Source organism: Perca fluviatilis, chromosome 8 (assembly GCF_010015445.1).
Source record: "Perca fluviatilis chromosome 8, GENO_Pfluv_1.0, whole genome shotgun sequence".
Classification (NCBI taxonomy): Eukaryota; Metazoa; Chordata; class Actinopteri; order Perciformes; family Percidae; genus Perca; species Perca fluviatilis.
Window position 1 is genome coordinate 3,070,788 of NC_053119.1, and position 26,973 is coordinate 3,097,760.

General features: G+C 42.7%; 1 protein-coding gene across 1 annotated transcript in view; it reads left to right on the forward strand.

Moving 5' to 3' along the window:
• Positions 1 to 25,885, forward strand: part of cln6b (CLN6 transmembrane ER protein b) — a 27,894-nt gene extending 2,009 nt beyond the window's left edge. The window contains exons 3-10 of the mRNA XM_039808117.1: positions 1,117 to 1,206; positions 4,710 to 4,832; positions 6,301 to 6,399; positions 6,511 to 6,699; positions 7,333 to 7,388; positions 8,821 to 8,943; positions 24,265 to 24,393; positions 25,359 to 25,885. Coding sequence (XP_039664051.1) covers positions 1,117 to 1,206; positions 4,710 to 4,832; positions 6,301 to 6,399; positions 6,511 to 6,699; positions 7,333 to 7,388; positions 8,821 to 8,943; positions 24,265 to 24,393; positions 25,359 to 25,506 — 957 coding nt within the window. The 3' untranslated portion in view covers positions 25,507 to 25,885. The remainder of the gene's footprint in view (positions 1 to 1,116; positions 1,207 to 4,709; positions 4,833 to 6,300; positions 6,400 to 6,510; positions 6,700 to 7,332; positions 7,389 to 8,820; positions 8,944 to 24,264; positions 24,394 to 25,358) is intronic.
• The last annotated feature ends 1,088 nt before the right edge of the window (positions 25,886 to 26,973 follow it).

The window sequence follows — 26,973 nt, forward strand, 5'->3', positions numbered from 1 at the left end:
ATATATATCGGTGAAAGAAGCACACATTGGCTTTTGTAGCTCTAGCCGCTGGCCACTCCCCCTCTCACACTGCATGCACACTGACTGAGCACTAAACCTGTTTGAGTCGTGACTCACTCAGATCTTTCACCTGACTCTTTAAATTAACGGGCTGGGTGGGTAGCACACTGCCATGAGTCCATGAGGCTAATGTCTGATTACTCCACATTTTCATTGTGATATTTTGTGATTACATTCTGAATCTGCAGCGTTCTCTGTCAGGCAAATCAGTAAGTTAGTAGCAGGGTACACAGGGGAGTTGCATATTAAGTGGTTTGGGGTCCTTCAGTAAGTAATTTTGGGCTACAATTTGGTTTTGATGAATTCTACAAGCAGCAATACCACAGGCCAAGCAATCGGCCCATTCCAACATAACAGGCACATTTTCAAAGGGCGCTGCACTAGTGTATTTAATTATTCTATTTGAGCTGATTTTATATTCTCTTTATGGGTGTTTTTACCTGCCCTTTAATGTTTTATGTCAAGCACTTTTAGTTGCCTTGCTGAATCAATAAAGCTGCCTCGCCTTGCCCTAACATAACTGAAGAACATTCCCCCGAGCTGCAGGTACCAGTCAGATTTTGCAGACCATGTTTTGGGTCTCTTCATACAGATATTTCTGATCTGTGCAGTGAACCTCATCATCAGCTCCTACCTGTGCTCATGTGAAACCAGATTAATGCGGTCTAATAAAACACGGGGCAGAGGTTTATACAGATTACAGGCTTATCTGCTGGCAGATCAACCTGCACACAAGCTGCTGTATTTTAGCATCAAATGATTTCTCTTTGCATGAGCTTTGGCGTCAGTCCGAGGGAGAACTGGGAGAAAAACGGCGTTTGGCTTCAGCAGCGGTCGGAGGAAACGTCCAAAGAGGAAACGACCAGAAGGGAAATCATACGTGGAAGCTGATCAAGATAAATGGTAGAATTTTGGGAGTGTCAGCAGCAGGATTGTATCTACTGTCAATCTAATGTTCTCTCATTGAGACTTAAGACACCCTGTCAGGCCTGTGATACTCTGGCTCTTTATATTTTAATATCAGATTAAATTAGAAATAAATAGACAGAATATTAGAGTTTCAAACCGCTGGAAAAGAGAGATGCAGCCGTCCAGCCGGAAGAGACAGACTACCTCCGCTCTGCATGCGGCAACTTTCATGTGCAGGTTTGTAAAATGTATTTTTCATATTTTTTGTCCCACCTTTAATGAGCTATTCCAGTCATCTCAGCTGTGTAATGGTTAAAGGTGCTCGTCCTGGCTTTGTTTCTGCCACTGAACCAGGAAAAGTTCCTCGTATTTAAAACGAGTTGAGTTTATAAACAGATGTGTAGCTCACAAAAAGTGCTCCAAACCATCTGACGATATCGATTGGTAGTTCCTACTAGAGTGCGGATCGGGCCGACCCGAGCCCGACACAGTTAAAATCTAATTTTTTTTCTCATACTCATGACACATGTACGTGTGTTTGTGTGGAAAACTTTTATTAAGCAGCTGTAGGAAGGCATTCGGAAATGTCAACAGATGAGGCATCAGCTCACACGGGGCAACAAGCTCAGCACCTACATAATAAGCTTTTTAAAATTTTAAATGTTCAATGCCTTATCGCGCTGATGTGACCGAGCCCGACCTGAACAGGAGCGTTCTCCGTCCTCATATATAAACCATAGAACATAACTGTCGCGGTTTTAAACACTTCGTTAACGTTGTAAAACGGTCATCACAATGATGATTAAAAAACAGAGACATATGGTGCTTCTCAATCACATGGTACCTGCTCGACTCACCTTGACTCTTTCCATTATGAAAAAAGTCCTTGGTACCTGCTAACAGGTACATTTTTAGTACCACTTCAGTCGAGGTTCCAAGCGAGCTGAGGCGATACCAAAAGGTGACGTGAAAACCTGCAGACTGCTGATTGGTCGGAGAGAATCTGCATTGCTAGCGACAGACGGGGGTGTCCTGAACAAACCCGGCATTTTTAAATAGTTTAGCCAGTGGTGTTTATTTTGCTGCAGGGAGAAGTGAGAGAGTTACGGAGATTAGCTTCGGAGCGAGTAGCGACTCTAGAGTCCTAGTGAGAGAACCAGAGAGTCTCCTCCTGTTCTTTCTGACCACGGGGGGGGGGGAGATCTGGAGCAGGAGAAGTTAACTCTCTCCTTGATCTCATGTTGTTTATGGAGAAGGAGAATGAGTCGGGGGAAATGCTACGCTTGGAGCGGCATCGCTATGACGGCTAGCCACGCTCGCCTCAGGCAAGAGGCGGTACTAAATCTGCAATGAAAAATGGAGGACGGGGCACCGCGGCCGAGTCAAACCGAGAAGAGTAGGCCTAGAGTCGAGCAGGTACCATGTAATGGAAACACGCCAATATTCTTCAGCCCTAGATTGAAACAGAGTTGTGGACCAACACTGCCATAAATAGAGACACCAATGACTTGAAAAATAGATACGATGGATCTACAGGCCGACAGAGGAGGTATTTTAAAAAAGAAGAAAGAAAAAAACAGTGCTTCCCGAAGCGTCCTGGACCCAGAGAGAGTCGTGACCTGACGTATGCTCTCCTTCCATTATCCCCAAACTCGGAGAAAGTGGATTTCCTCCGGCGCTAATCTGCTCTGTTCCTCTGTCACACATCCAGCCGAGGATCGGCTGATGTCCTGCTGCTTTCATTTTGATCCAGCAGCATTCATTATGTAATCAGGTTAGTCCCACTGACACACACGCTATATCTTGCTCTCAGAGAGGGAGACACACAACAATACAGCAGCAGTTTCAAGATAGAAACCAGCAGCACAGCACACATTTCTTTAGATATTTGATATCCAACCAACAAAAGTTTAATATATCTATTGATTTATGTATTTTATGTGTTGGGAATAATGTTGTATTCCATTTCTGTGAGAACTCTGAAGAAAGTCGTTCCCATCCATTTTATTTGTATCCTAAAATGCAAAACTGTCTCTGACTCTTTTGTATCTCACTACACGTCATCTAAATGAATGTAGCCATTGTTAGAAAATATCTAGTCTATATCCACGATGTTCCACTTCTGGGGGATTTGTGAGGACTATGGTTAACTGCTCCTCAGATCTCTGCAGGGTAAATCCAGACAGCTAGCTAGACTATCTGTCCTATCAGAGTTTTCTGTTGCACGACTAAAACTACGTTTGAACGTACACATGTTCCACCAAAAACTTCCTGAGACTATTTAGCAGAGGCACTGTGGCTCCGTCCGGAGCTTAGCGCCACCCACGATGATTGTGATTGGTTTAAAAAAATGCCAATAAACACAGAGCACGTTTTTCTCTCGTCCAGGAATGCTGTGTGGACGGGGTCAGCCCTATGTTCCCACATTTCTAAGATATTTCATAAAATTAGGCCCTATGTTCCCACATTTCTAAGATATTTCATAAAATTAGGCCCTATGTTCCCACATTTCTAAGATATTTCATAAAATTAGGCCCTATGTTCCCACATTTCTAAGATATTTCATAAAATTAGGCCCTATGTTAGGGTTAGGGTTACATTCCATCTGTAGTCCATTGCTGCTGGATAATAGGTTGGGTGTAACTGGCTACCAAATTGGGAAAAAGGGGGATAAAATCTGATACAAATTTATGAAAAAGGAAATGTGGGAACATAAGGCCTAATTTTCAGTGAAAAAAGAAATTCTTAGAAATGTGGAAACATAGAGCTGTGGGAACATAGGGCTGTGGGAACATAGGGCTGTGGGAACATAGGGCTGTGGGAACATAGGGCTGTGGGAACATAGGGCTGTGGGAACATAGGGCTGTGGGACCATAGAGCTGTGGGAACATAGGGCTGTGGGAACATAGGGCTGTGGGACCATAGAGCTGTGGGAACATAGAGCTGTGGGAACATAGGGCTGTGGGAACATAGGGCTGTGGGAACATAGGGCTGTGGGAACATAGGGCTGTGGGAACATAGGCACTCTCCTGTGTGGACTAGCCACACGGAAGCAACACTGTTTTCCTATCTGTGTGAACAAACCTTGGGACAACCTATCTGCCCATCATGACTCCTTTGTATCTTACTACAAGTCATCTAAATGAATGTAGCGATTGTTAGAAAATATGTATATCCTTGTATGTCTCATTAAAACTTTAGAACATTGTGAACTGAACCCTCGCTTCGTATCGCTTCATTCTCCGAGATCTCGCCACTGCTTTCGGAGTCAAAATGAACAGGGGGTCAGGGACAGTAGATGGTAGGATTCAAACCACAAAACCATCCTGATCAGATTGTTTCACAACATAATGTATTTTAAAAAAGGAAATTAAAGACATTCCTTTTCAATCTGGCTTTTAATTTGGAGTAATGTCACAGCATTCGTTGATACTCTGGGGGTGATTAGAGGGTAAGAATAAACAAGCTATATCGTTGTTGGTTTGGAGGACTTGGAGCAGGGGGAGCAGGGGGAATGAGAGCGGGAAACAACAGAGCAGGGGGAATGAGAGCGGGAAACAACAGAGCAGGGGGAATGAGAGGGGGAAACACCAGAGCAGGGGGAATGAGAGGGGGGAAACGCCAGAGCAGGGGGAATGAGAGGGGGGAAACGCCAGAGCAGGGGGTATGAGAGGGGGAAACCAAAAAGTAGCGATGTGCAGGTTTCCCTGTCTCCTGTAACATGTTCCTGTGTTCTGCAGCCGGGCGGCCCGTTCTCTGGAGGGGTGGAGGCGGTTCTGTCCAAGCCTCGGTTCCACCTGGACCTCTGGCTCCGCTTCACTGTCCAAAACTGGCTCCTGGATGTCGGCCGGCCTGTTGTCATGGTATTCTGTACTTCGATCCTTTATATGGAGGATGATTTCAGCCATAAAGAAAGGAAAAAGAGGAAAAAAAAGTCTATATTATTTTTATTCAATTTATATTTAAAGTCTCATTGTAGATTGTAGATTGTTCTCGCTGTGTTTTACCATTTTTTAATCCAAAGTAAGATTGAAATATTTGTCATTGCCTTATCAAAATGTCCCTTTAGTTCCTTTTTCTTTTTTCCCGGTAAATTATAAAACTAGGGATGCACTAAATCCAGATTTTTGGGGTTCGGCTGAATCCTGAATCCACTGGTTCCTTATATATATATATATATATATATATATATATATATATATACAGTGTTGGGAATGTTACTTTAAAAAAGTAATTAGTTATAGTTACTCACTACTTGTTCAAAAAAGTAACTGAGTTAGTAACTGAATTACTCTATAATAAAAGTAACTCGTTACCAGGGAAAGTAACTATTTGCGTTACTTTAAAAAAAAGTTTCTATATGTCAAAGATAAGCAGTTTTCACAAGTCTGTTGAAATGAGTAGAACAGACAGGTGTTTAACGTACATAACTTTCCATATTTATTGCACGTCGACAGACAGCAAGAGGTTTATCCTGCACTTCAAGTATTATCTTTGTAAGAAAAGTAAACAGTTACACCATATAAACTTATATGACACATATACTTTAACAACATACCTGCCTATCATATGGTTGACTTCAGCCTGTGTCATAGGTTTTTGTTGTGAGGCAGACAGATCTAGCTTTTGCTGCTTGGAGGACTTTGCTCCGAGTCCTTCTTTGCTAGTGGACGGCGAGCTATCATCTGTGGTGGAGGTATCGCTGGTTTTGGCCACTAGCTTTGTAGATGCGTGTGTCGTTGTGAGAGTTGCTTACAACGGATGTCAACAAAGTCTTCGCTCCTGGACGTAATGTACACGTTACATGCACGTTCTTGCCTTTGACCGCAATGAATTTGAAGTAGTGCTTAATATCTCCACCTTGAATACGCCAACTTTTCATCAGATTGCTCCTGGCTCGCCATCTCTGCTGAATCTGTTTAGCTGTTGTGTGTGTGTGTGGCGCATGTGCTGGCATGTGTGTAAAAACACTGGCTCTGATTGGCTACCATGAAACATGACTCTGCCTTAGCCAATCATAATCGCTTACCTCGTTATTAATCCACCTCCTCACTAGCTGCGAGCCAGGGGTGCGTTTGGATTACACAGTTTATTCAATCAATGCCTAGTAACGCACCGCATTTAACGTTAAGTAACGTTAACGGCGTTGTAACGACGGGAAAAGTAATTAGTTAGATTACCCCGTTACTGAAGAAATAACGTTGTTACCTAACGCCGTTCTTTTAAACGGCGTTATTCCAAACACTGTATAGATATATATATATATATAATAAGAGAATAATGCCGTAAAATGAAATAATTTTTTTTACAGTGTGTTTTCTTCCTTTGCAGCTGGTCCTCCCAGCCGACTGGTTTCCCCTGAACCGTCCCGGCGCTGCCGAATACCTCCACATCCTGTACAACATCTGCACACCACTTATCCAGCTCAAAGTAACCGTGACAACACAACACACTACACAGTCACTACACACACAAAATAACAAACTCATATAAGGAAGCTTGTTTTGTTTTCACATCGCAGTCAAACACCCGTTCTCACAGATGCTTGAGCGCAGCCCCAGGACGTTTCCTCGGCTCGCCGTCCAACTCGGCGTCATTGCCGTTGTCATGGGGACCAGCCTCCACCTGGTCGCCGACTCCATCACCCGACGGCTGCTGCTGATTGGTTACCAGCCGCACCTGTCGCTCAGAGAGAATCCAGTCATGAAGGACCTGAAACCGTCCGCCCTGGTACGTCACCCTCTCAGTCTAAATCTACATCGCTACGTTTTGGTTTTAAAGAAGGAATATCTGTTGCTACGTTTCCCCCTCTCATTCCCCCTGCTCTGGTGTATCCCCCTCTCATTCCCCCTGCTCTGGCATTTCCCCCTCTCATTCCCCCAACAAAGAATACAACTGTGCATGTTGTGCAATGGATAATTTCTGTTAAAATATATAAAGTCACAACTTGGGTGATGAAAAAGGAAATATCTTAAAGCAGTGTAAAATCATTTCTAAGGTGTTGTACCAATGTACAGAAAAATTACCTTAAATTATCATTATTAAAAGCAGATATAGGGCTGAGTTTGTCTATATAAAGCATATTTTCTCACACAGTAGCTCAGCTTTTCACCAGAGAAGCAAAGTCACTTTGCAAATTATTTATAATGATTCCCAATTTAAAGCACATATGTTTCTGATGGAGCCTCAGGCCAAGTGGGAAATTACCAAGTGAAATGAAACGAGTGGAAAGGAAAGTGACCTTCCCATGAGGACATGTCGGGAATAAGAACAACACACGACCTTGACGCAGGAGGACGACAGCTCTGTATATGTGTCGCTGATGAAGTCTGTAAGAGTGATGAATATTATTTTATTTCGCAGATCGATGCCTTTGAGCTTCTGTTTTACTTTGACGACACTCTTGGTCATCTGATGTGGTAAGAATATTATTTTTATTGTAACTCACCAATGTTCATTCAGTAGAGTTACACCACTGTAACTCTATTCAGACCGCCCTCGCCCAGAAAACGGCCGTATAGGTCGATTGTGCATCGGCTCATAACTACCCATAATCACGTTTGCCGTTAGGCAGCGAGCCCATCGTTACCGGAGTAATTATCGCGGACGCAAACAGGAAGTAAGGTGACAAATGTTCACATAGTCTTAATGCTTAATTCGGATTTTTTGCTCAGATCAAATTTTCTGTTTGGCTGTTCACGTGACCTTTTAAAATGTGGCCTGTATCAGATTACAGTGTGAACTGTTTGCGGTTTCGAACTGACCTGCATGCACAAAAGACCAATAACAATTTAGATATGTCTGCTGAGTTGTTTTTTGTTTGCTTGTGCTGAAATGTACATGTTCGTGTTTATCTTTTTTATTTGTAACATGTTCAAAATACGCTAAACTATAAATAAATACAAATATATAAATCCACGTGTTGAAATGAATCCACAGTTGGTGCTTTAATATTTGAGGCAGCAGGACGGTTTGTGTGGGAAGCTAAGTTAACTGGTGCCTCACATTTATGAAACATGACAATGTGTTGGTAATTCCAACCCGTTCTCACTCCAAACTCGTAAAATACAGACGTTTGGACAATTGCTGTCAGCGTCTGAATTGACGAAAAAAGCGCCCTTCAGCGTGTGTGTAGAACACACCAAGGAGAGCAGCAGCTACACAGCGCTTGAAGATGACGTAGCATTAAGAGCGACTACGGTAGCGAGTAGTATGAAAGGCCGAAAATCCTCATAGGGAGGTTGGTTGGGGGGGAGGATGGGTCAAACAACACAGGACTTTCACCCAGGAGACCGGGGATCGGGTCACATTTCTTAAACCGAACTGTCCTGTTCTTCTTTACCTAAACCCAACTGTCCCGTTCTTCTTTATCTAAACCCAACTGTCCCGTTCTTCTTTACCTAAACCCAACTGTCCCGTTCTTCTTTACCTAAACCCAACTGTCCCGTTCTTCTTTACCTAAACCCAACTGTCCCGTTCTTCTTTACCTAAACCCAACTGTCCTGTTCTTCTTTACCTAAACCCAACTGTCCTGTTCTTCTTTATCTAAACCCAACTGTCCCGTTCTTGTCCCGCGTGTCATGGAAACATAAGCCCACCCAGGACCTTTTCCTTAACCTAAATGCGTCAAAAGGGACGCCAATAGTCCCGACCAAGTGCATTATATGACACTAAAGGAGACTTTTAGCCAAAGGCACCTGAGCATCTGTATTTTACGCATTGGGAGTGAGAACCTGTTGGTAATTCTCGATTGAATGTGTAACATAAGAACACTTCAGGACATTTTGAGCTTACTTGGCTTTGAATTTGAACAGTTTTTTGGAGCCTGTGATTATTCCTTCTCTCCTCCAGGTATGTTCCCATTTTCCTCGTCCTCTTCCTCTTCTTCAGCGGAAGTTTCAGCTACCGGAGACAGGAAGAGAAGATGCCAGCGGCCGCGTGGATGCTACTTGTTCCCAATGCCGCCTACTACTGGTTAGACTGCTTTACTGCTGTAGATCAAACAGACTGTGGTTTCTGTCAGTAGCCACTAAGGCTACAATTACATTGCTACGTTTTTAAGCAGAGTTTTGAGCCAAAAGCAGAGTTTTCTCTGTTTAAAATAACACACCCAAACCTCAGATCCCATAAACGGTTCTTGGAGAACAAGATGTTGTGACCGATAAGACCCAATCAGGAGGAGAAACGGCGTCAGTGTCGGTGTTGCCAAAGGTCTCCGTTTGCGGCTGTTGAGACTGCAACACAACCCCGCAGATTCAGAACCAAAACGGGTCAGAAAGGTTTCCAAATGTCTCTGGTTTAGGGGCTCGGAAATGCCAGAGCAGGGGGAATGAGAGGGGGGAACGCCAGAGCAGGGGGAATGAGAGGGGGAAACGCCAGAGCAGGGGGAATAAGAGGGGGGAACACCAGAGCAGGGGGAATAAGAGGGGGGGAACGTAGCAGAAGATATCCTTTTTTAAACCAAAAAGTAGCAATGTAAATGTAGCTTGAGTATTTTTACATTGTTTTAGAAGCATTCTCTGGACATGTATACAGTGCATTCAGAATCTGCGTCTTAATCTGGGTTTTTACTGCAGATTGTGACAGTTTACGGCCTCTTGCCTGTTTCCAGCCTACGGTCAGCTCTGCGCATTGTTATGGTTACTGGACACAAACCAACTGTGATTGTTTATGTACACAGTCTTGTACCTTTGCCTGTTTTGGAGGGTAAAATAATGTCCCCAGAAATTAATTCCGACCCTGGTCCCTGCGGACGCAACGTGATTAATTCTCATGTCTCTGGGGAAAGTTCCTGCATTGGAAAATAGACTTGTACAAGCAGCCAAAATGGAAACCTACAGAGGCGTCAACAGACCGGTGTCAAAATCCAATATCACTCTCTCCCTAGGAGCAACCCTGTCTCCTAGAAATGATGTTTCTATGTTTTTAAAATTATGTTTTTCCCATCACGCTGTGACGCTGCGACAGCAGAAACACATTGGTTAAGGTTCTGACCTGGGCTGAAGACAATTTGTCGGTATTATTCAGGTCTTAGAAGCATTCTTCGGACATGTATACAGTGCATTCAGAATCTGCGTCTAAATCAGGGTTTTCACCACAGTTTGTGACAGTTTACGGCCTCTTGCCTGTTAACCGTTTCTATGGTTGTTGGACACAAACCAACCAGCCGACAGTTTGCAGGGCTGCGGTAGAGATGCACGGCCGAAAGACAAGAAGGAAAAACACAGCTACTTTTAAACAATGTCTAAGACTTGGATATCAACAGGTTTTTGGATATGCACAAACATTGCAACGCCGGCTTTTTCGAGAAAGTGGTTGAAGGAATGTGTTTGCACAATATGTGAATGTGTTTGCTCCAACATGTCCTCCACTGCAAAAAATCCTGTTTTGCACGGCTCATCTCACTGGAGGAGAACCCACCAAACAACTTGTCTTTGTAATGAAACTCTTGGAGTGAGAAACAGATGGAGCCACTGAGGGAAAGCGGTGTTTTGCTGGAAGTGGTGATTAAGTCCATTAGCGGGCTGCAGGAGAATGAATCTACATTAAGTTTGTGTTAAGAGCTCTGTGAGGAGGAAACAAGCTCGGCATTCTTCACTCGACTTCAGCCCCGTCTCCTAAAAGTTACTTTCCCAAACACTTAGATTGCATTCTCGCTTACATTTTGAGTGAAACGTATTTTGTCCCAGATTAAATTTGTTTTTGACATATCACAAATACGTTTCTAATCACAGTCTGTGTCAAAGTCCTCGTAGGGAGAGATAGTTCAAGCACACTCTGGGCTTTTGCCCAGGAGACGGCACTTGGTCTTATTAGATAATAGACAACACAACACAGAGATGGTTAAACATCAGGTCTTATCAGTTCAGTTTCCCCCGGCAGCTCCCATAGAAAAGTTTGTGCACGATGATTTCATACGGTCACAGAACAAAGAACTCTTTTCTGATTGGAATACAGCCAGAAATGAATCTCCCCTTATCCTATTGACGCGGTCCAGTTGGTCAGTTAGGACAGAAGACAAACAACTTCTTCTCAGTAAGGTGGTTTATTAAAGCTGGAATAATAAGAGAACTTGTATACAAGGATCTTCCTGGTTTGAGAAGCCACAGTTAGCGGATTGCTGTTTCTCTGTCTTTCCTCACCCCAAAAAGAGTGCAGTTCAACAGTTCACAGTTCAATATATGTAAAATGTGCAGACTATTGTGATTGGTTAATACTAAGGCTGAGGTGGCCGTGGTTTAGACTTTAGCGCTTCCTTGTTGGTGCACAGGCTGGTCCCAGCCTCTTTGCACACGATCCATCCAATGGTAGATGACAACAACCTGAAAAGAGATTTCCCACTCTCCCTCCCCTCGGGTATTGTTACTCGTTTACAAGAAGGAAGTAAGTTTACTAAGAGGAAGTCAAACTGGTTCAAACCAGTCTGACTGCCTCCCCACCCTTAAAGCGCCCATATTATGCTAATTTTCAGGTTCGTAATTGTATTTTGAGGTTGTACCAGAATAGGTTTACATAGTTTAATTTTCAAAAAACACCATATTTTTGTTGTGCTGCACACTGCTGCAGCTCCTCTTTTCACCCTGTGTGTTGAGCTCTCTGTTTTAGAGTGAGACCTCTCACTGCTGTAACATCTTTGTTGGCAGTCGCACATGCTCAGTAGCTAGGTAAGGATCATATATCAGCTAGCTAGCTGTTTAATAATAACTAAAACTAATACTTTAAACAACTTCGGTCAGTTAAAAGGCAGGATTAGCCGGGAGACTTTGCGTGGAATACCTGATGAACAGGGACATGTAAGTAGTTCTTTTGTAGATTATGGTGAACTAGTGTGTGTGTTGTAGCAGTGTTTTGCCATTGAGAACAAACTAACATGCTAGCGCTACGGTTAGCCCCCTCGTTTCGGCTAGTGACGTAGAAAGCCGTGCAGATTTTGACCAGCTCACCCGGAGACTGAAGGCAAGACACATTCAGAAACCGTATCTCGCTCAGAACACCATGGATGGTTTTTTTTCCAATTTTTTTTTTCATAAAATGGGCAATGCTTTGAGTGTGTGAATGCATGCGTCACTATGTGTTATGTGTGCTATGTGTTATTTTGCCCAGGAACAGCCATTCCTTAAGATGACTGTTCTCTACAGTATTGGTTTTAGTATTCCTAACACTATGAAAAAGATTCTCTTTACAATACTCTTTTATCATTGGACAAAAGTCTCCATGCAATATGTGGCATTTAATGATGCAATGAGGCTGCTGCTTCGAGTCCCCAGATGGCATAGTAAATGCTGGTGTTTCTACATAATGAGGCAATACTGAGGCAATTAATGTTTAAATGTATGTGTCATTTGGATAAAAATAGCATCATGGAGGCTCTAATGAGCCCTAGAAAGGTTTGCTTTCGATTCTCATCTGAACTCGGAAAACACTGGCATGACAGCTTGCACACAAATTCTATGTATTTTGTATGCTCTTTTGTATGTATTTCTTGCTATGGACCTCCCTGAGAGTCTGAAAAAAAAGCTATAATAATATTAATAAGCAACAATCCTCTGTGCCCTATAGAAAAAGGTTTCACCCCGCCACTTGAGACCTTAAAGCTATAGTATTCTAATTAATGACAACAAAGCCTTCCATGATTAGGGTTGGGTACCGAATCCCGGTTCCACTATGGAACCGGTTCCTACGCAACCGGTAGGAATCGGACCAGATTAGAACGCAAATTTCGGTTCCTCATTTCGGTTTCACTTAATGTGTCGACTAAAATATTTTGCCTCTGTCGCTCCAAAACAGACATAAAAATCTCCCCCTTTCTCTGTAGTCTACTGTTAGCTAGCTACCGTAAATGTAGAGCTACTTTTAAAATGCCATATTTTCCCCTCTGGGCTCACCAAAACGGACGTAAAAGCATATTAACCATTCACTCGATGTGATCGCTAGTAAATGGATTACATCTTTGATATCATTTTTCAGTTTTTCAAGAATCGGTTTAGGAATCAGAATCGTTTTAAAAGTACCAGTTCTACATCGGAATCGTAAAAATTTAAAATGATACCCAACCCTATCCATGATCACTTCCCCTCCTCCTTGCAGTTGCTAGTAGCCAAGGAGGACATGGTCGTATAAAAAAAACAAACGTGATGGACTTTTCAGAAGAGGTCATTGTCTTCATTCAAGTTTTTGCGTGTGAAAGTCACCGGACGCCACAATCTTCTGAACATAGTCATACTGAGAAATACAGAGAGAGTTATGTGGAGCTGATAGTGTCCTCGTAAAGAGGCAGGTTGGAGGGGTGGATTAACTGACTTTTATGGACCTAATTCCATGATGTCTTCACGTCCTCATTGTAGCAGAAAGAGATTATATTCTTTCACTATTAATTAAAAACACAATGTGAGGAGCGCAGGGGGTCGGCCGGCTCCCTGCTGAGACCCCGGGTGCCTGCTGATACCCCGACAGCAAAAACAGGGATTCAAACCAGGACATCAAAGTAGAAGGACTTTAAAAAGATTATGTTTGAGAATCCATGACATGCTGTGAAGTTATCAGGGAACTACATGCAGGCTGATCGCCGTGAAGGGGGTTATTCTGAGTGCATGATACCCAGTCCCCACTGTGCACAGCGTAAACTAATCTTTAAATGTATAGTCAAGAAATGTATGCTGAGATCATCGGAGATCAATCCGAAGCGATGCAAATATATATCCCAAAGAGAAAAGGAAAACGGGGGGGGTTAGCTGCTTCTCCAACATCTGCAATTTATTTAAACTAGTACAGTGCACGTTCAAAATGGACCTGTTTGGAAAGGGGCAGATTGCTTGGCCTGTGGTAATGCTGCATGTAGAATTCTCCAGAATCAAATTGTACCCCAAAATGACTGACAGAAGGAGCCCAAACCACTTAATATGCAATTGCACTGTACAGCCTACTACTGACTTACAGTGTAGGCTACTTCTACATCAGAGGAAACTATTGTACTACTACATACCTGACAGAGAACATTGCAGATTCAGAATATAATCACAAAATATAATCACACAATGAAAATGTGTAATACCTTATTAGACAGTTGCCTCATGGACTCATGGCAGTCCGCTACCCATCCAGCCCGTTATGAGAGCCAATCAGCAAGAAGCTGCGTTAATCAAGCACCAGAACTGGACAGAGTAGAGAGACAGACCCATATACACACACACAAGTGTATTTGATAGTGTGTCATAGTGTGTTTGTGTGTGCACAGAGAGAGAGAGAGAGAGAGAGAGAGAGAGAGAGAGAGAGGGAGGAAAAGGTGGAAGGCCCTGTCTTGTCATTATCGTTAAGGCATTTAACACTTCAGCAGAGGTGTTCAAGTCCAAACAGGCTTAGTGGCTTGACGATTAACGGTGAAGTATGGATTTGATAGAGGGGGTATTTTGCCGGTATTGTGCCTGTGTTCCCGCGGCCCTATGTATTAAGGCCGAGGCTCTGACCCAAAACACAGAGAAAACCACACGCAGACACAGAATAACAATTTCAAACGTTTTAATGAGAGTCTTGTACTTGTAGTAGCGAAAGACTAAAGGACTCCGAACTGGATCGCGACTTAGGTGGGTAGGCAGTGGTGTGTCCAAACTCTCTCTCTGGAATCCGAGCTGGGAGGTTGCAAGGCCTGAGCAGTGTAGAGCGGCAGCAGGTCTGAGGATTAGGTCTGAACAAGAGGCAGAAGTTAACATCAACACGAGGAATACAAGATTAGGACCAAACTAGAATAAACAAAGTTTTCACTGGGAGCCAAGTTACCACTCTGGTAAGTGAAACAATCTGGTGCCGAAGGGTGAGCTCCGCCCGGGTATAAATACAGTAGGGGTGACTAGTGGAATCGACAGCAGCTGAGCAGGTTGTAGTTAGCGGAAACGACAGCAGCTGTGCAGGTATGAGAGATCGACCGGCCTCGCCGCTTGACGTACTTCCCAGGAGAGTCCACACACAGCCACCACAGGGAAAAGGGGAGAGACACACACAGGACGGGAGAGAACAGCTGCCCCCATAACGCTACAGTAGCCTATGTTCCCACAGTTCCTACATTTCTAAGATCTTTTTCCAAAATTAGGCCCTACGTTCCCACATTTCCTTTTTCATAAATTTGTATCAGATTTTATCCCCCTAACCCCAAACCCCTAACCCTAACCCTAAAAAATGTGGGAGAATAGGGCTTAAATTGAAGGGAAATGTAGGAACACAAAACCTAATTTTGAAAATGTCCTAGAAATGTGGGAACATAGGGCTGTGGGAGCATTGGGCTGTGGGAGCATAGGGCTGTGGGAACATAGGGCTGACCCCGTTTTGCCGAGGGTAATGTTATTAGTTAGCAGCACACTTAACCGGACCCAGGGTGAGTCTGATCTCGGCCCGGTTGGCTCCGAGATAGTCTCACTTTGCCCGACCTTTCTGCACAGCGCTGCGCAGGAAGCTCTGAGATTTTAGAGCTGTGTTTGCAGGTTGTTTTCGTCAATTTTTTCCTCAACCTTTATTTATTATTTACTTTATTTCAGACACGTAAAAAATGGTCCATATTACAAAGAAGAAAAAAGCACACATAAAAAACACTACATTTATCTCGTGGATAGGCTCATAAGCCTCACTCGTTTAGTTTTATTCACAGTTTTTGAATATCCAATATCCAATGCTCCCAAATGCTCCAAAATCCAAACCCCAAGTTCATTGGAAGTGTGAAGTAGATTGGATGAACGGTTCATGAGATATCTCAAACACAGATCACACAAACGCACACACACACACACACACACACAAACACACACAGACACACACAGGCTTCCCGATTTATTAGATAGATGTTTTGCAGCTTTGAGCAGGTGCAGATATTTGTACAGAAGTGTGCATCTTACTCACAAATCCCGTCATTTTTAGTATGCATATGTAACATGTGTGAGCTGTCGTTGTGTTATACAGAAACATCAAAGGCCAGTGTTCCCAGTTGAGTGGTTTTATTCTGGTAATAGACAAACAGTGCAGACTTTAATTTGCAACATAGCCTACACGCTGCTATGTAAATCAACAACTGCACTTTGTCTTTGTCCATAAAAAACCTCCTCTAAGTAGAGATCAACATAATGAACAAAAATATGAATCTCTTTAAATAAGTTTAGACTTTTTTATAATTTTTTTTTTAATAATCTGCACAGTGTTATAAACATAATTTTGTAAATTAAACTGGAAAGCACGTAACATGCGCCATTCCCTTAAAAAAGACCGCACAGGTTATTTAAAGTGCAGAACACTATTTTACAGAAATATACACTTCTGGTGAGTGGAAGCAAAGGCATTATTAGCCATGTTACACATACAGACTATTGTGTGAATCCTTAATTTGTTATTTTTGCAGAGCAACACAGGCCTGTACAAACACATTACACTTGGATGACTAAACGCTAAGGAAAATGGATTAAGAAGAATTAAACACACGCTGCCTCCAGGCTTTAAGTTTATTTTTATTTTACAGTGACAGCTGAAGTGAAACTGTAACTGATGAACAATACACCTGAGGACGTGTCTGTGTGTGTGTGTGTGTGTGTGTGTGTGTGTGTGTGTGTGTGTGTGTGTGTGTGTGTGTGTGTGTGTGTGCAGAGAGAGAGAGAGAGTCAGAAGGGTTGGAAAGAAAAGGTGGAAGGCAATGCAAATAAAGAGTGTTTATGTTCAACTACATTTTAGTGTTGTCTTTTTCGTCAACGATATTACATGTTGAAATCGCCACAGTCAACACTTCAGCAGAGGTGTTCATTTCCAAACAGGCTTAGTGGCTTGACGGTTAACGGTGAAGTATGGATTTAATTGAGTGGGTATTTGGCCGACGGTAATGTTATTAGTTAGCAGCACACTTAATCGGACTCAGGGTGAGTCTGATGGAAACTGCTGTCTCCGCCTGCTCAGCTCCGAGATAGTCTCGCTTTGCCCGACCTTTCTGCACAGCACTGCACAGGAAGCTCCGAGATTTTAGAGCTGCGTGCTGCGTCTGCAGTTTTTTTTTTTTCATCAATTCTTTCCTCCACCTTTATTGTTCGGTCATTTAGTTTCATTCACAGTTCTTTTAATACCCAATGCTGTCCAAATGTGTGTGGGTATACACCTGAGGCAGTGTGTGTGTGTGTGTGTCTGTGTGTATGTGTGTGGGTGGGTATACACCAGAGGCAGTATCCAATGTCCAATGCTGTCCAAATGCTCCAAAATCCAAACCCTAAGTTCATTGGGGAATACAAGTGTGAAGTAGATTTAATGAACGATTTATGAGCTATCTCACACGCAGATCAAACACACACACACACACACAGGCTTCCCGATTTATTAGATAGATGTTTTGCAGCTGTGAGCAGGTGCAGATATTTGTACAGAAGTGTGCATCTTACTCACAAATCCCGTCATTTTTAGTATGCATATGTAACATGTGTGAGCTGTCGTTGTGTTATAGAGAAACATCAAAGGCCAGTGTTCCCAGTTGAGAGGTTTTATTCTGGTAATAGACAAACAGTGCAGACTTTAATTTGCAACATAACCTACATGCTGCTATGTAAATCAACAACTGCACTTTGTCTTTGTCCGTAAAAAAAACTCCTCTAAGTAGACATCAACATTATCAACAAAAATATAAATCTCTTTAATTAATCTGCACAGTGTTGTAAACATAATTTAGTAAGTTAAACTGGGAAGCACGTAACATGCCCGTTCCCTTAAAAACGACCGCACAGGTAATTTAAAGTGGCAGAACACTAAAGTACAGAAATATACACTTCTGGTGAGTGGACGCGAAGGCATTATTAACCATTTTACACATACAGATTATTATGTGAATCCTTAAATGGTTATTTTTGCAGAGCAACACATGCCTGTACAAACACATTACACTTGGATAACTAACCGCAAAGGAAAATGGATTAAGAAGAAATAAACACACCACTGCCTGTGACAGCTGAAGTGAAACTGTAACTGATCTGAACAATACACCTGAGGCTGTTTTGTGTGTGTGTGTGTGTGTTAGGGGTGGTACGGTTCATGAAAAAACACCCGAACCGCTCGGTTCGCTAGTCTCGGTTCGGAGCATGTGTGTACCGCACGGTTCGTCAGTACACTGTTAATGTGCACTAACCTCTTACTGCCGTAGTGCCCACTTTATACACTTTATACTGGAAATGACGAGCGGGATGGGCGTGACAAACGCAACCCATGGCAGCTGATTGGACGATCGCGTCACATGGGTCTGGCTGGTCCCTAATTTCAAAATAGACTGTCATGGCGGCTCGTTCAGAATACGATCTCATATTGTACTAAAATAGTTCACCAAAACGTGTTTCTGAAAACATTTTAAGCGAGAAATAGGCCATGCAGTTGCTGAATCTGTCTTCATTTCAGATCGACAAAGGTCAGTTTAAAAGATTTTCGTCCAGATTTTGAGAGACACCGGCGAACCGCTCCTCAAGTGGAGTGAGTCGCGCTGCAGGTCACGTCACGTCACCTGCAGAAATGTCAAGTGGGAGAGAGGCTGCCCAGAGCTGGAGGATGCGCCAGCGTCGTTTATAGTCTGGTGTGTGAGAACATTTTGGATTTCATGGTACCTATGATGAAATAAAACAATATATAGAACTGCCACTGTGTGCATGTTTTGTGCAACATGCATTCAATATGCTAATTTTAGCTATATATCATATGCTGAAGTATATTCTGGAGTGTTAAAGATTAAAAGAAAAAATAACAAGAACCGTACAGAACCGAAAACCGTGACCCTAAAACCGTGATACAAACCGAACCGTGGGTTTTGTGAACCGTACCACCCCTAGTGTGTGTGTGTGTGTGTGTGTGTGTGAGAGAGAGTCTGTGTACACCTGAGGCTGTTTTTGTGTGTGTGGTGTGTGTTTGTGTGTGTGTTGTGTTTGTGTGTGTGTGTGCACCTGAGGCTGTTTGTGTGTGTGTATGTGTGTCTGTGTGTACGTTCGTGTGTGTCTGTGTGTGCATGTGTGCGTGTGTTTGAGCGTTTCTGTGTGTGTATTTGTGTGTGTGTGTGTGTGTTTGTGTGTGTTTGTGTGTATGGTGTATGTGTGGTGTGTGTAGTTATCCAATCAGCCCCTTCAAGGCTGTCAGATTGCTACGCCAACCCTCATAAGCAGCTGCTCTTTTTCTTTTTTTAACAAACATGACTTCTTTATCTCATCATCAGAGGAAACTCTGCAGCATCAGCTCTCTATCCAGTAATCAATGTCCGTTACACAAGTCTAAAACCCTCTTCATACACACATTATTCAGAGAGGAGAGCTAAGCAGAGATAAGATGGATGGATAGATAGATACTTTATTTGTCATTCTCACAACACGGGGAGGGTGAGGAGAAAGAAATAAGAACTCAGGTGTCGGTGCCGACCAACTACTGATTAATAAATAAATAAAAACATTTCTTCATAAGCCCTATCCTACTAAAAACAATTACAAAAATAAAATAAGGAAAAGACAGTTTCAGAATAGCAGCAAGTAAGTAAAGTGCAGTGCTATTTCTTGGGATGACTCAGATGATGATGTGGGGTTGTTAACCCTTACAGACTGGGGTTTGTTGGTCAGAAAGTCCAAAATCCTATGTGCGACATAACCAGCCTCTCAAAGCACTTCATTGCTATTGGTGTGAGAGCGATCGGGCGGTAGTCATTTAGACAGGACACTGTGGCGGCCTTTAGCACAGGGACGATGGTGGACGTCTTGAAGCAGGTTGGTACGGTGACCTAGGAGAGTGAGATTTTAAAAATGTCCGTCCTGACATCTGACAGCTGGTACGCGCTGTCCATCAGGACCCGGCCCGGGACCCCATTGCGGCCGCCAGCTTTGCGGGGGTTTATTTTCTGCAGTGTCATCCTAACCTCACCTCATAAAGCCATGAGTTATTTTTCAGACTTTTACTCTGTTTTCATTTGCATTAAACACTTTTTTTTTATCAATTATCAAATCACAATTCTCTACCTAAGACACAAAAATCTAACAAGAAATAACTTGCTTTCCTTCTCCAAACACAGCCAATCACAGTGCTGCACTTATTCACCAGGTCACACCCCCACTGCTAGAGATGAGATGCATGGTTAGTTTCAGTGTCAGTGTAGTCCGCTAGTACGGCATATTTAATTTGCACAAATCCACTATATCCTCATGTCTGGGTTTTCCTTTTGACACTGGACTCTGTAGAGAAACAGACCGGGCTTGTCTCTCTTCCATTTGTGAATCTAATTGAACAACTATGTGATATTTTGGCTACTTTGGCTGTGGTAAAAGCTGAGCTGATTCGTTGCATCTGTTTGTCTTCTGGCTGGGCGCATATAGTGCCATGACATCACGGGAAAACTATAAATGGGCCTATCAATTTCATTTGTCACAAGAAATGGTAGAAGTACAGTTCCAGTGAAATGCTATCCCATCAGCTCCTTCAAGGCCATCAGATCGCAATGCCAACCTTCATCAGCAGCTTCTCTCTTTTTTTTTATTAAACATGACTTCTTTATCTCATCATCAGAGGAAACTTTGCAGCATCAGCTCTCTATCTATCAATCAATCTAATCAATGTCCTTTACATGAGTCTAAAACCACAGAGGCTGATGTGTCTTCATACACATATTATTCAGAGAGGAGAGGAAACATCCAGACATAAGAGAGAGGGGAAGCACACACACACGCGATATTTGTACAGAAGTGTGCATCTTACTCACAAATCCTGTCATTTTTAGTATGCATATGTAATAGGTGTGAGCTGGCATTGTGTTATAGAGAGACACCAAAGGCCAGTGTTCGCAGTTGAGTAGTTTTATTCTGGTAATAGACAAACAGTGCAGACTTTAGTTTGCAACATAGCCTACACGCTGCTATGTAAATCAACAACTGCACTTTGTCTTTGTCCGTAAAAAACCTCAACATAATGAACAAAAATATGAATCTCTTTAAATCTGCACAGTGTTATAAACATAATTTAGTAAATTAAACACACACACACACAGACACACACACACACTCACAGAGACACACACACACACACATAAAGTGATAGTTTACATAAAGATAAAATTATTTATAATAAAACTCCTAGGTGACAGTAATATTAAAAAGTGAATTCCCCACATGTTAAACTATTAAACCAATGATGCCTAACAGAGCAGTAGAGGCTGCTGCATGACATGATGAGTGTTGATTGGCTGATACACGTCTAACATCTACCAACCAGATAGTGGTGTGGGCAGGACATGAAGTGAGAAACGGGAGCAGAGGGAGAGACTCAGAGCTGTAGCTGAGACAAAGTAGAAGACCTTTTATTTCATTATCTTTACCGGTTTTCGGTCAAATAAAACAGATACAGATAATCTGCAAACTGCCAAATATGCGACAAAGCCTTTCCAGTTGCTGCTCCACGACGGTGGAAGCTGCTGCCTTCAGATATCAGATGTGCTCCCTCCATTTCTGTTTTTATATCTGGGATAAAGACCCATTAAAACTCTCTAATCTCTCAATCTGTTCTCATCATGTCTATCATTCTGGGTTTGGGAACTGCTGCTTGTTGTTGTTGTTGTTGGGATCGTCTTTTTGTGTTTCGATATTTACATTTTAATGTTCTTTTATTCAGCACTTTGGTCAGATTAACGTGTGTTTAAATGTGCTCTAGAAATAAACTTTACTTACTGAAAGTTAACCTAAGAAACATTTTTACAGACAGAGAGATATATTGCTTATAATAATTAATCAGAAATCACAATCAGAACAAGTTGTATTGTTTAATAATAATGTTTTTTATAGACGATAGATTATAGATATAATAGATATAATATATTTATAGATATAATAACAAGTTTATAACACTGACGACACTGCAAGAAACAACTATTATAAATGCATTTAAGACAATTCATATTCCTTCATATAGAATATAAAACATCACATAATACCCTGCGTCTCCCACTGAGATATTAGAGATAACCAGGCTCCCATTATCATGGTACCAGCTCACTCTGCTCATTATCTGATTATACTCTACACTAAAGATTCTTCCCTCTGTTCGGTTCGACTTGATAAACCAAGCATGCCCCTTACCCTTTCCCCAATCTCTGCATCTGAGAGTGACTTCTTCTCCCTCTGAGAAGAGCTCTACAGCAGGGGGGCCAAATTTGGGACACACCACCAGCACATACTCTTCCTCTCTCATGGAGGCTTCACAGAAGTACCGACCTGAGTGATTTAACATTAGAGATGAAAACACCAGTGAGTAGTTTTAGTCTACTGAAGGCACAGTCTGGTCTTGTTGTCCTAGGTGAGTGATGGGGTTTGTTTTGGTAATAACCATCTAACGTGGGGGCTGTTCATCAGTGGAATCAGTGATAGTGCACGGCAACACAGCGGTCTCTCCCACTGAGCCGTAGATTACCTCATACTGTAGGAATAACCCTACAGTGTGACTGCTAACACACTGCTGTTGGTTCATCACCAGACAGTTGTACTCTGTAAAGTCTGTTGCTGTGACGTTGGAAACACGAAGAGCTGATGTGTCTGTCACCACTTGGTAACTTCCTCTAACATTGTCCATCACTGATGTCGTATTGTCCCCAAAAACTCTGCTCCATGTTTCTTGCTCATATCTAGAGTACTGTTTGAGCCACTGGATATCCAGATTATCAGCTGCTCCCTCACATGGCACGTCCACTGTTTCTCCAACTTTCGCTCCGATACCGCTCCGATCTATTGAAGCAGTACAAACAGTAATAGTGATGTTCTTCTCATGCGTCACGTTGCCCTCAGTCCAACACTCCTCTCGGTACAGGCCGGAGTCTGAATGGGTCAGGTGGAGGATGGTGTAAGAAGAAGTTTTCACCGTGCTGACAAGTTGTTGTTTCAAGTGTTCAGGTACTGAGGGGTTGTTGGACCAGAGGTCAGAGGTGTTGGACCAGAGGTCAGAGGTGTTCCACAGGACAAGCTTCTCCTCACCAACAGATCTGGAGATCAGGCAGGAGTTGGTGTTCTCGGGGAGCTTGAAGGTGTAAGAGCTCCTTTCCCATCGGATGGTGATCCGTTCTTCTGCATGGATGTTGTTGATGAGAGCAAACAGCAGGAAGGAGAGCTCTGTGACTGCAGCCATTCTGCTCTGAGGTCGACAAACACTGACACCACTCAGCTCCTATACGCTCTACACCAACCCTCATCAGCAGCTGCTCTTTATCTGTTATCAGACTTCTTTATCTCAGCATCAGAGGAAACTTTGCAGCATCAGCTCTCTATCCAGTAATCAATGTCCTTTACACAAGTCTAAACATCTTCATAAACACATTATTCAGAGAGGAGAGGAAACATCCAGAGATAAGAGAGAGGGGTGTGTTTGTGTGTGTGTGTGTGAGAGTGTGTGTGCCTGTGTGTGTGTGTGTGTGTCTGTGTGTGTGTTTGTGTATGTGTGTGTGTGTGTGTGTGTCTTTGTCTCTGTGTGTGTGTGTGGTGTGTGTCTGTGTGTATCTGTGTGTGTGTGTGTGTGTGTGTGTGAATGTATGCGCGAGTGTGTGTGTGTGTGCGTGCGTCTGTGTATCTGTGTGTGTGTTTGTGTCTCAGTGAGTGTGTGTGTGTGTCTCTGTGAGTGTGTCTCTGTGAGTGAGTGTGTGTGTGTCCATGTGTCTTTGTGTCTGTGTGTGTGTGTGAATGTGTGTGCGTGTGTGTGTAGGAGTGTGTGTTTGGTGTTTGTGTGTGTGTGTCTGTGTGTGTGAATGTGTGCGCATGTGTGTGTGAGTGAGTGTGTATGTGTTTGTCTGTGTCTCTCTGTGAATGTGAGTGTGTGTGTGTGTGTCTCTGTCAGTGTGTGTGTGTGTGTGTGTGTGTGCGCGAGTGTGTGTTTGTGTGTGTGTTTGTGTGTGTGTGTTTGTTTGTGTGTGCCTCAAGGTGTTAGCAATAATTGATTAGGTAGCTCTCAGGTGTTGCTGACTAATTACTCAACGAGGTCAGCACTTACAGATGAAACCAGAAGTCAAGAACCATGTCGGGTGTTTTTTGCCCATTATATACAATGTTTCATTCACTTTACTAGTTCTTGCATTACATTTTTTCAGACACTTTGGTCAGACGTTTTATGTGATTAGAACAGCATTTAAAACCAAATTTCAACATGGTTTTTGGGATTGAGTTTGAGTTTATTGAAATCATGCTGACAGTTAAACAAATGAATAAAAAGAAGAATTGACCTCAGTTTAAAACAGAAATATATATATATATATATATATATATATATATATATATATATATGAATCTGTGACCCTCTGCTCAGGTACCTGATCACAGAGGGACAGACCTTCATCCTCTTCATCTTCACCTTCTTCGCCATGATCGCCACGGTGATGCACCAGAGGAGGCGGGGCATGGTTCCCGACGGCAACGGCCTCTTCATGCTCTACAGGTACGCTTTGGGATTCATGTTTGCATCACACGTTTAAAACAGCAAATTGTCACCACAAAACAAATGAGACCCCCATCTGAAAAACCAAAAAGAGGTTTGCTTCAACATCATTCTGATCATCCAAATGATAGACACATTTTTGTCTATCAAAATAGTGCACGTAGCTACCGTTAACGGAGCATGCCCGGGACCCCAAAAAAACGCCCAAATACGTCGTCTATTCATCAGCGATTCTGACCTACGGCCCTCGAGTGGCGAGTGGGAGCATAGACTGTTAATATTAATGGACAGAGCATGTGTGGCATCACCCATTGGTTTGTGGAGATCTGATATGAGTCGAGTTATATGTCGAGTTTGCCGTTACAGGCGCAGCCATCCTGGTTGTGGATGTGACAATTTTAGACGAGAGGGAGGAATGAAGGAGGAGCCCTCAAACTCTACGTTACGTTACATACTTTCACTGGCAATCACATCATAGTCACGCCCTAAAACACCCCCTGCTTTATTGTCGATTTTAAAATCAATGAGACCATCATTCTGTATTGCAGAAGACTTAAAACTAGCGATTGAGACCATAAACTCAATATGAAAATGTTTACTGAGGTAATAAATCAAGTGAGAAGTGGGTCACTTTCTCATAGACTTCTAGAGAAAACGACCTCCTTTTGCAACCGCACGTGTCTCCCCCTGCTGGAATTCAGATATAATGCAGGTTTAAGGAGTCTCCCCCTGCTGGTATTCAGATATAATGCAGGTTTAAGGAGTCTCCCCCTGCAGGAATTCAGATAGAATGCAGGTTTAAGGAGTCTCCCCCTGCAGGAATTCAGATAGAATGCAGGTTTAAGGAGTCTCCCCCTGGGTCAAACAAACACAGGACTTTCTTCTTTTTTAAACATTACACAGCTGAGATGAGTGGAATATCGCTGTATGGTTTGTCCTGATATGAAAACGTGTTCCTCTGGTAGTTTCTCTGCAGCTCTGTTCCTGGTGGCGGTGTGGGTGGCGTGTCTGTGGAGCGACGGCGTCCTGAGGAAGAAGCACCCCGGGCTGATCTACGTTCCGCAGCCTCGCGCCGTCTACACACTCCACCTCCGCCAGGACACACACACGTAACACAACACTTCCTCCAACAGACACACACTTTCACACTGCCACTGACTCCATTTGTTGAAAGGACAAATATTGGATTTCCTCTTCTCTGGTTCTGACTTTTCAAATGTCATACTGGTAAAATGATGATGACAGAGGGGGACAGAAATGTCTCAGATCGCCCGTGGCTATTCGGCCTGAGTGAAATATATTCCAATGTTAATGCAAAGCTTAGCCAAATTCCAGTAAGATGTGAAGAGAGTCACCCTTCCTGTACTGCAGGGAAATATCACAGAGTTGGAAACTCTATGTGATCTTCCCCATGAAAACACGATTTAAAGGGATAGTTTAGCTACAGTAGATGGCGGCCGGCCAACACATTCTCACTCCCATCGCTTAAAATACGGACGCTTGGTCAGGTGCCTTTGGCGTTGTTATTGACGCTAAAAGTGTCCTTCAGCGTTTCATACTACTCTCTACCGTAGTTGCTCTTAATGCTACGGCATCTTCAAACCCCATGTAGCTGCTGCTCTCCCTGGTGCGTTCTACACACACGCTGAAGGGCACTTTTTAACGTATCTGATGCTGACAGCCACTGCCCAAACGTCCGTATTTTACGAGTTCGGAGTGAGAACGGGTTGGGCCGACACGCCCTGAGTTTGCATCAGGGTCATCGTTCTCAGTAGCTGTTTGTCTTTTGTACGGTCGAAGAATACCGATGCTTCCCCGCCTTCAGACTTGTGTATGTTTTCATCCTTTTTCTTTGAGAACATTGCTATGAATGTAAAAATATGGATTAATAAATCAATCCTCTGGAAGAACTTTACCTGCACCACAACATTAACACTGTGTTCATTCCACATGTTCAGTTTATTTTTTTAATATTTCTGTTTTCTATCAACCTTCAGCAGTTTGTCTGTTTCATAAGGAAGCACTCTGGAAAGAAAAGAAATTAGACACTTTATCTCATAATTACAAGAAAAGATAACATACATATATATATATGTGTGTGTGTGTGTGTGTGTGTGTGTGGGTATACACCTGAGGCAATGCATGTGTGTCTCATACCGAGAAGGAAACTAAAGAGAAGGCAATCTGCTCTGCCCATTTCTGATCCTGTAGCCTAGTTTAGCAATGAATAATGCCTTAACTTTTCTCATAATTACAAATCTTTTAACATAATTGCGAGATTTTGTCTAGTAATTACGAGATAGGAACTCTATAATTCTGGGATAAGGTGTCTCATTCTGTGGATTCAACTGTAATATGTCCAATAAGTTGGTCTGAATAAAACTGAACTAATTCAAATGTTCCTCTCCTCTGTCTCCTGCTGATATTTCTGTTTTTCTCTGTTTGCTTGTTGATCTCTAAATGGTTCATGAAGTAAATTTTTTTCACCGTTGGCAGCGTGTGGCAAATTGCAGCTGAGTCATTAACATGTTGGAGGGAACATTAAGGTTTATTCACTTAAGCCATGCAGTCTTTATACAT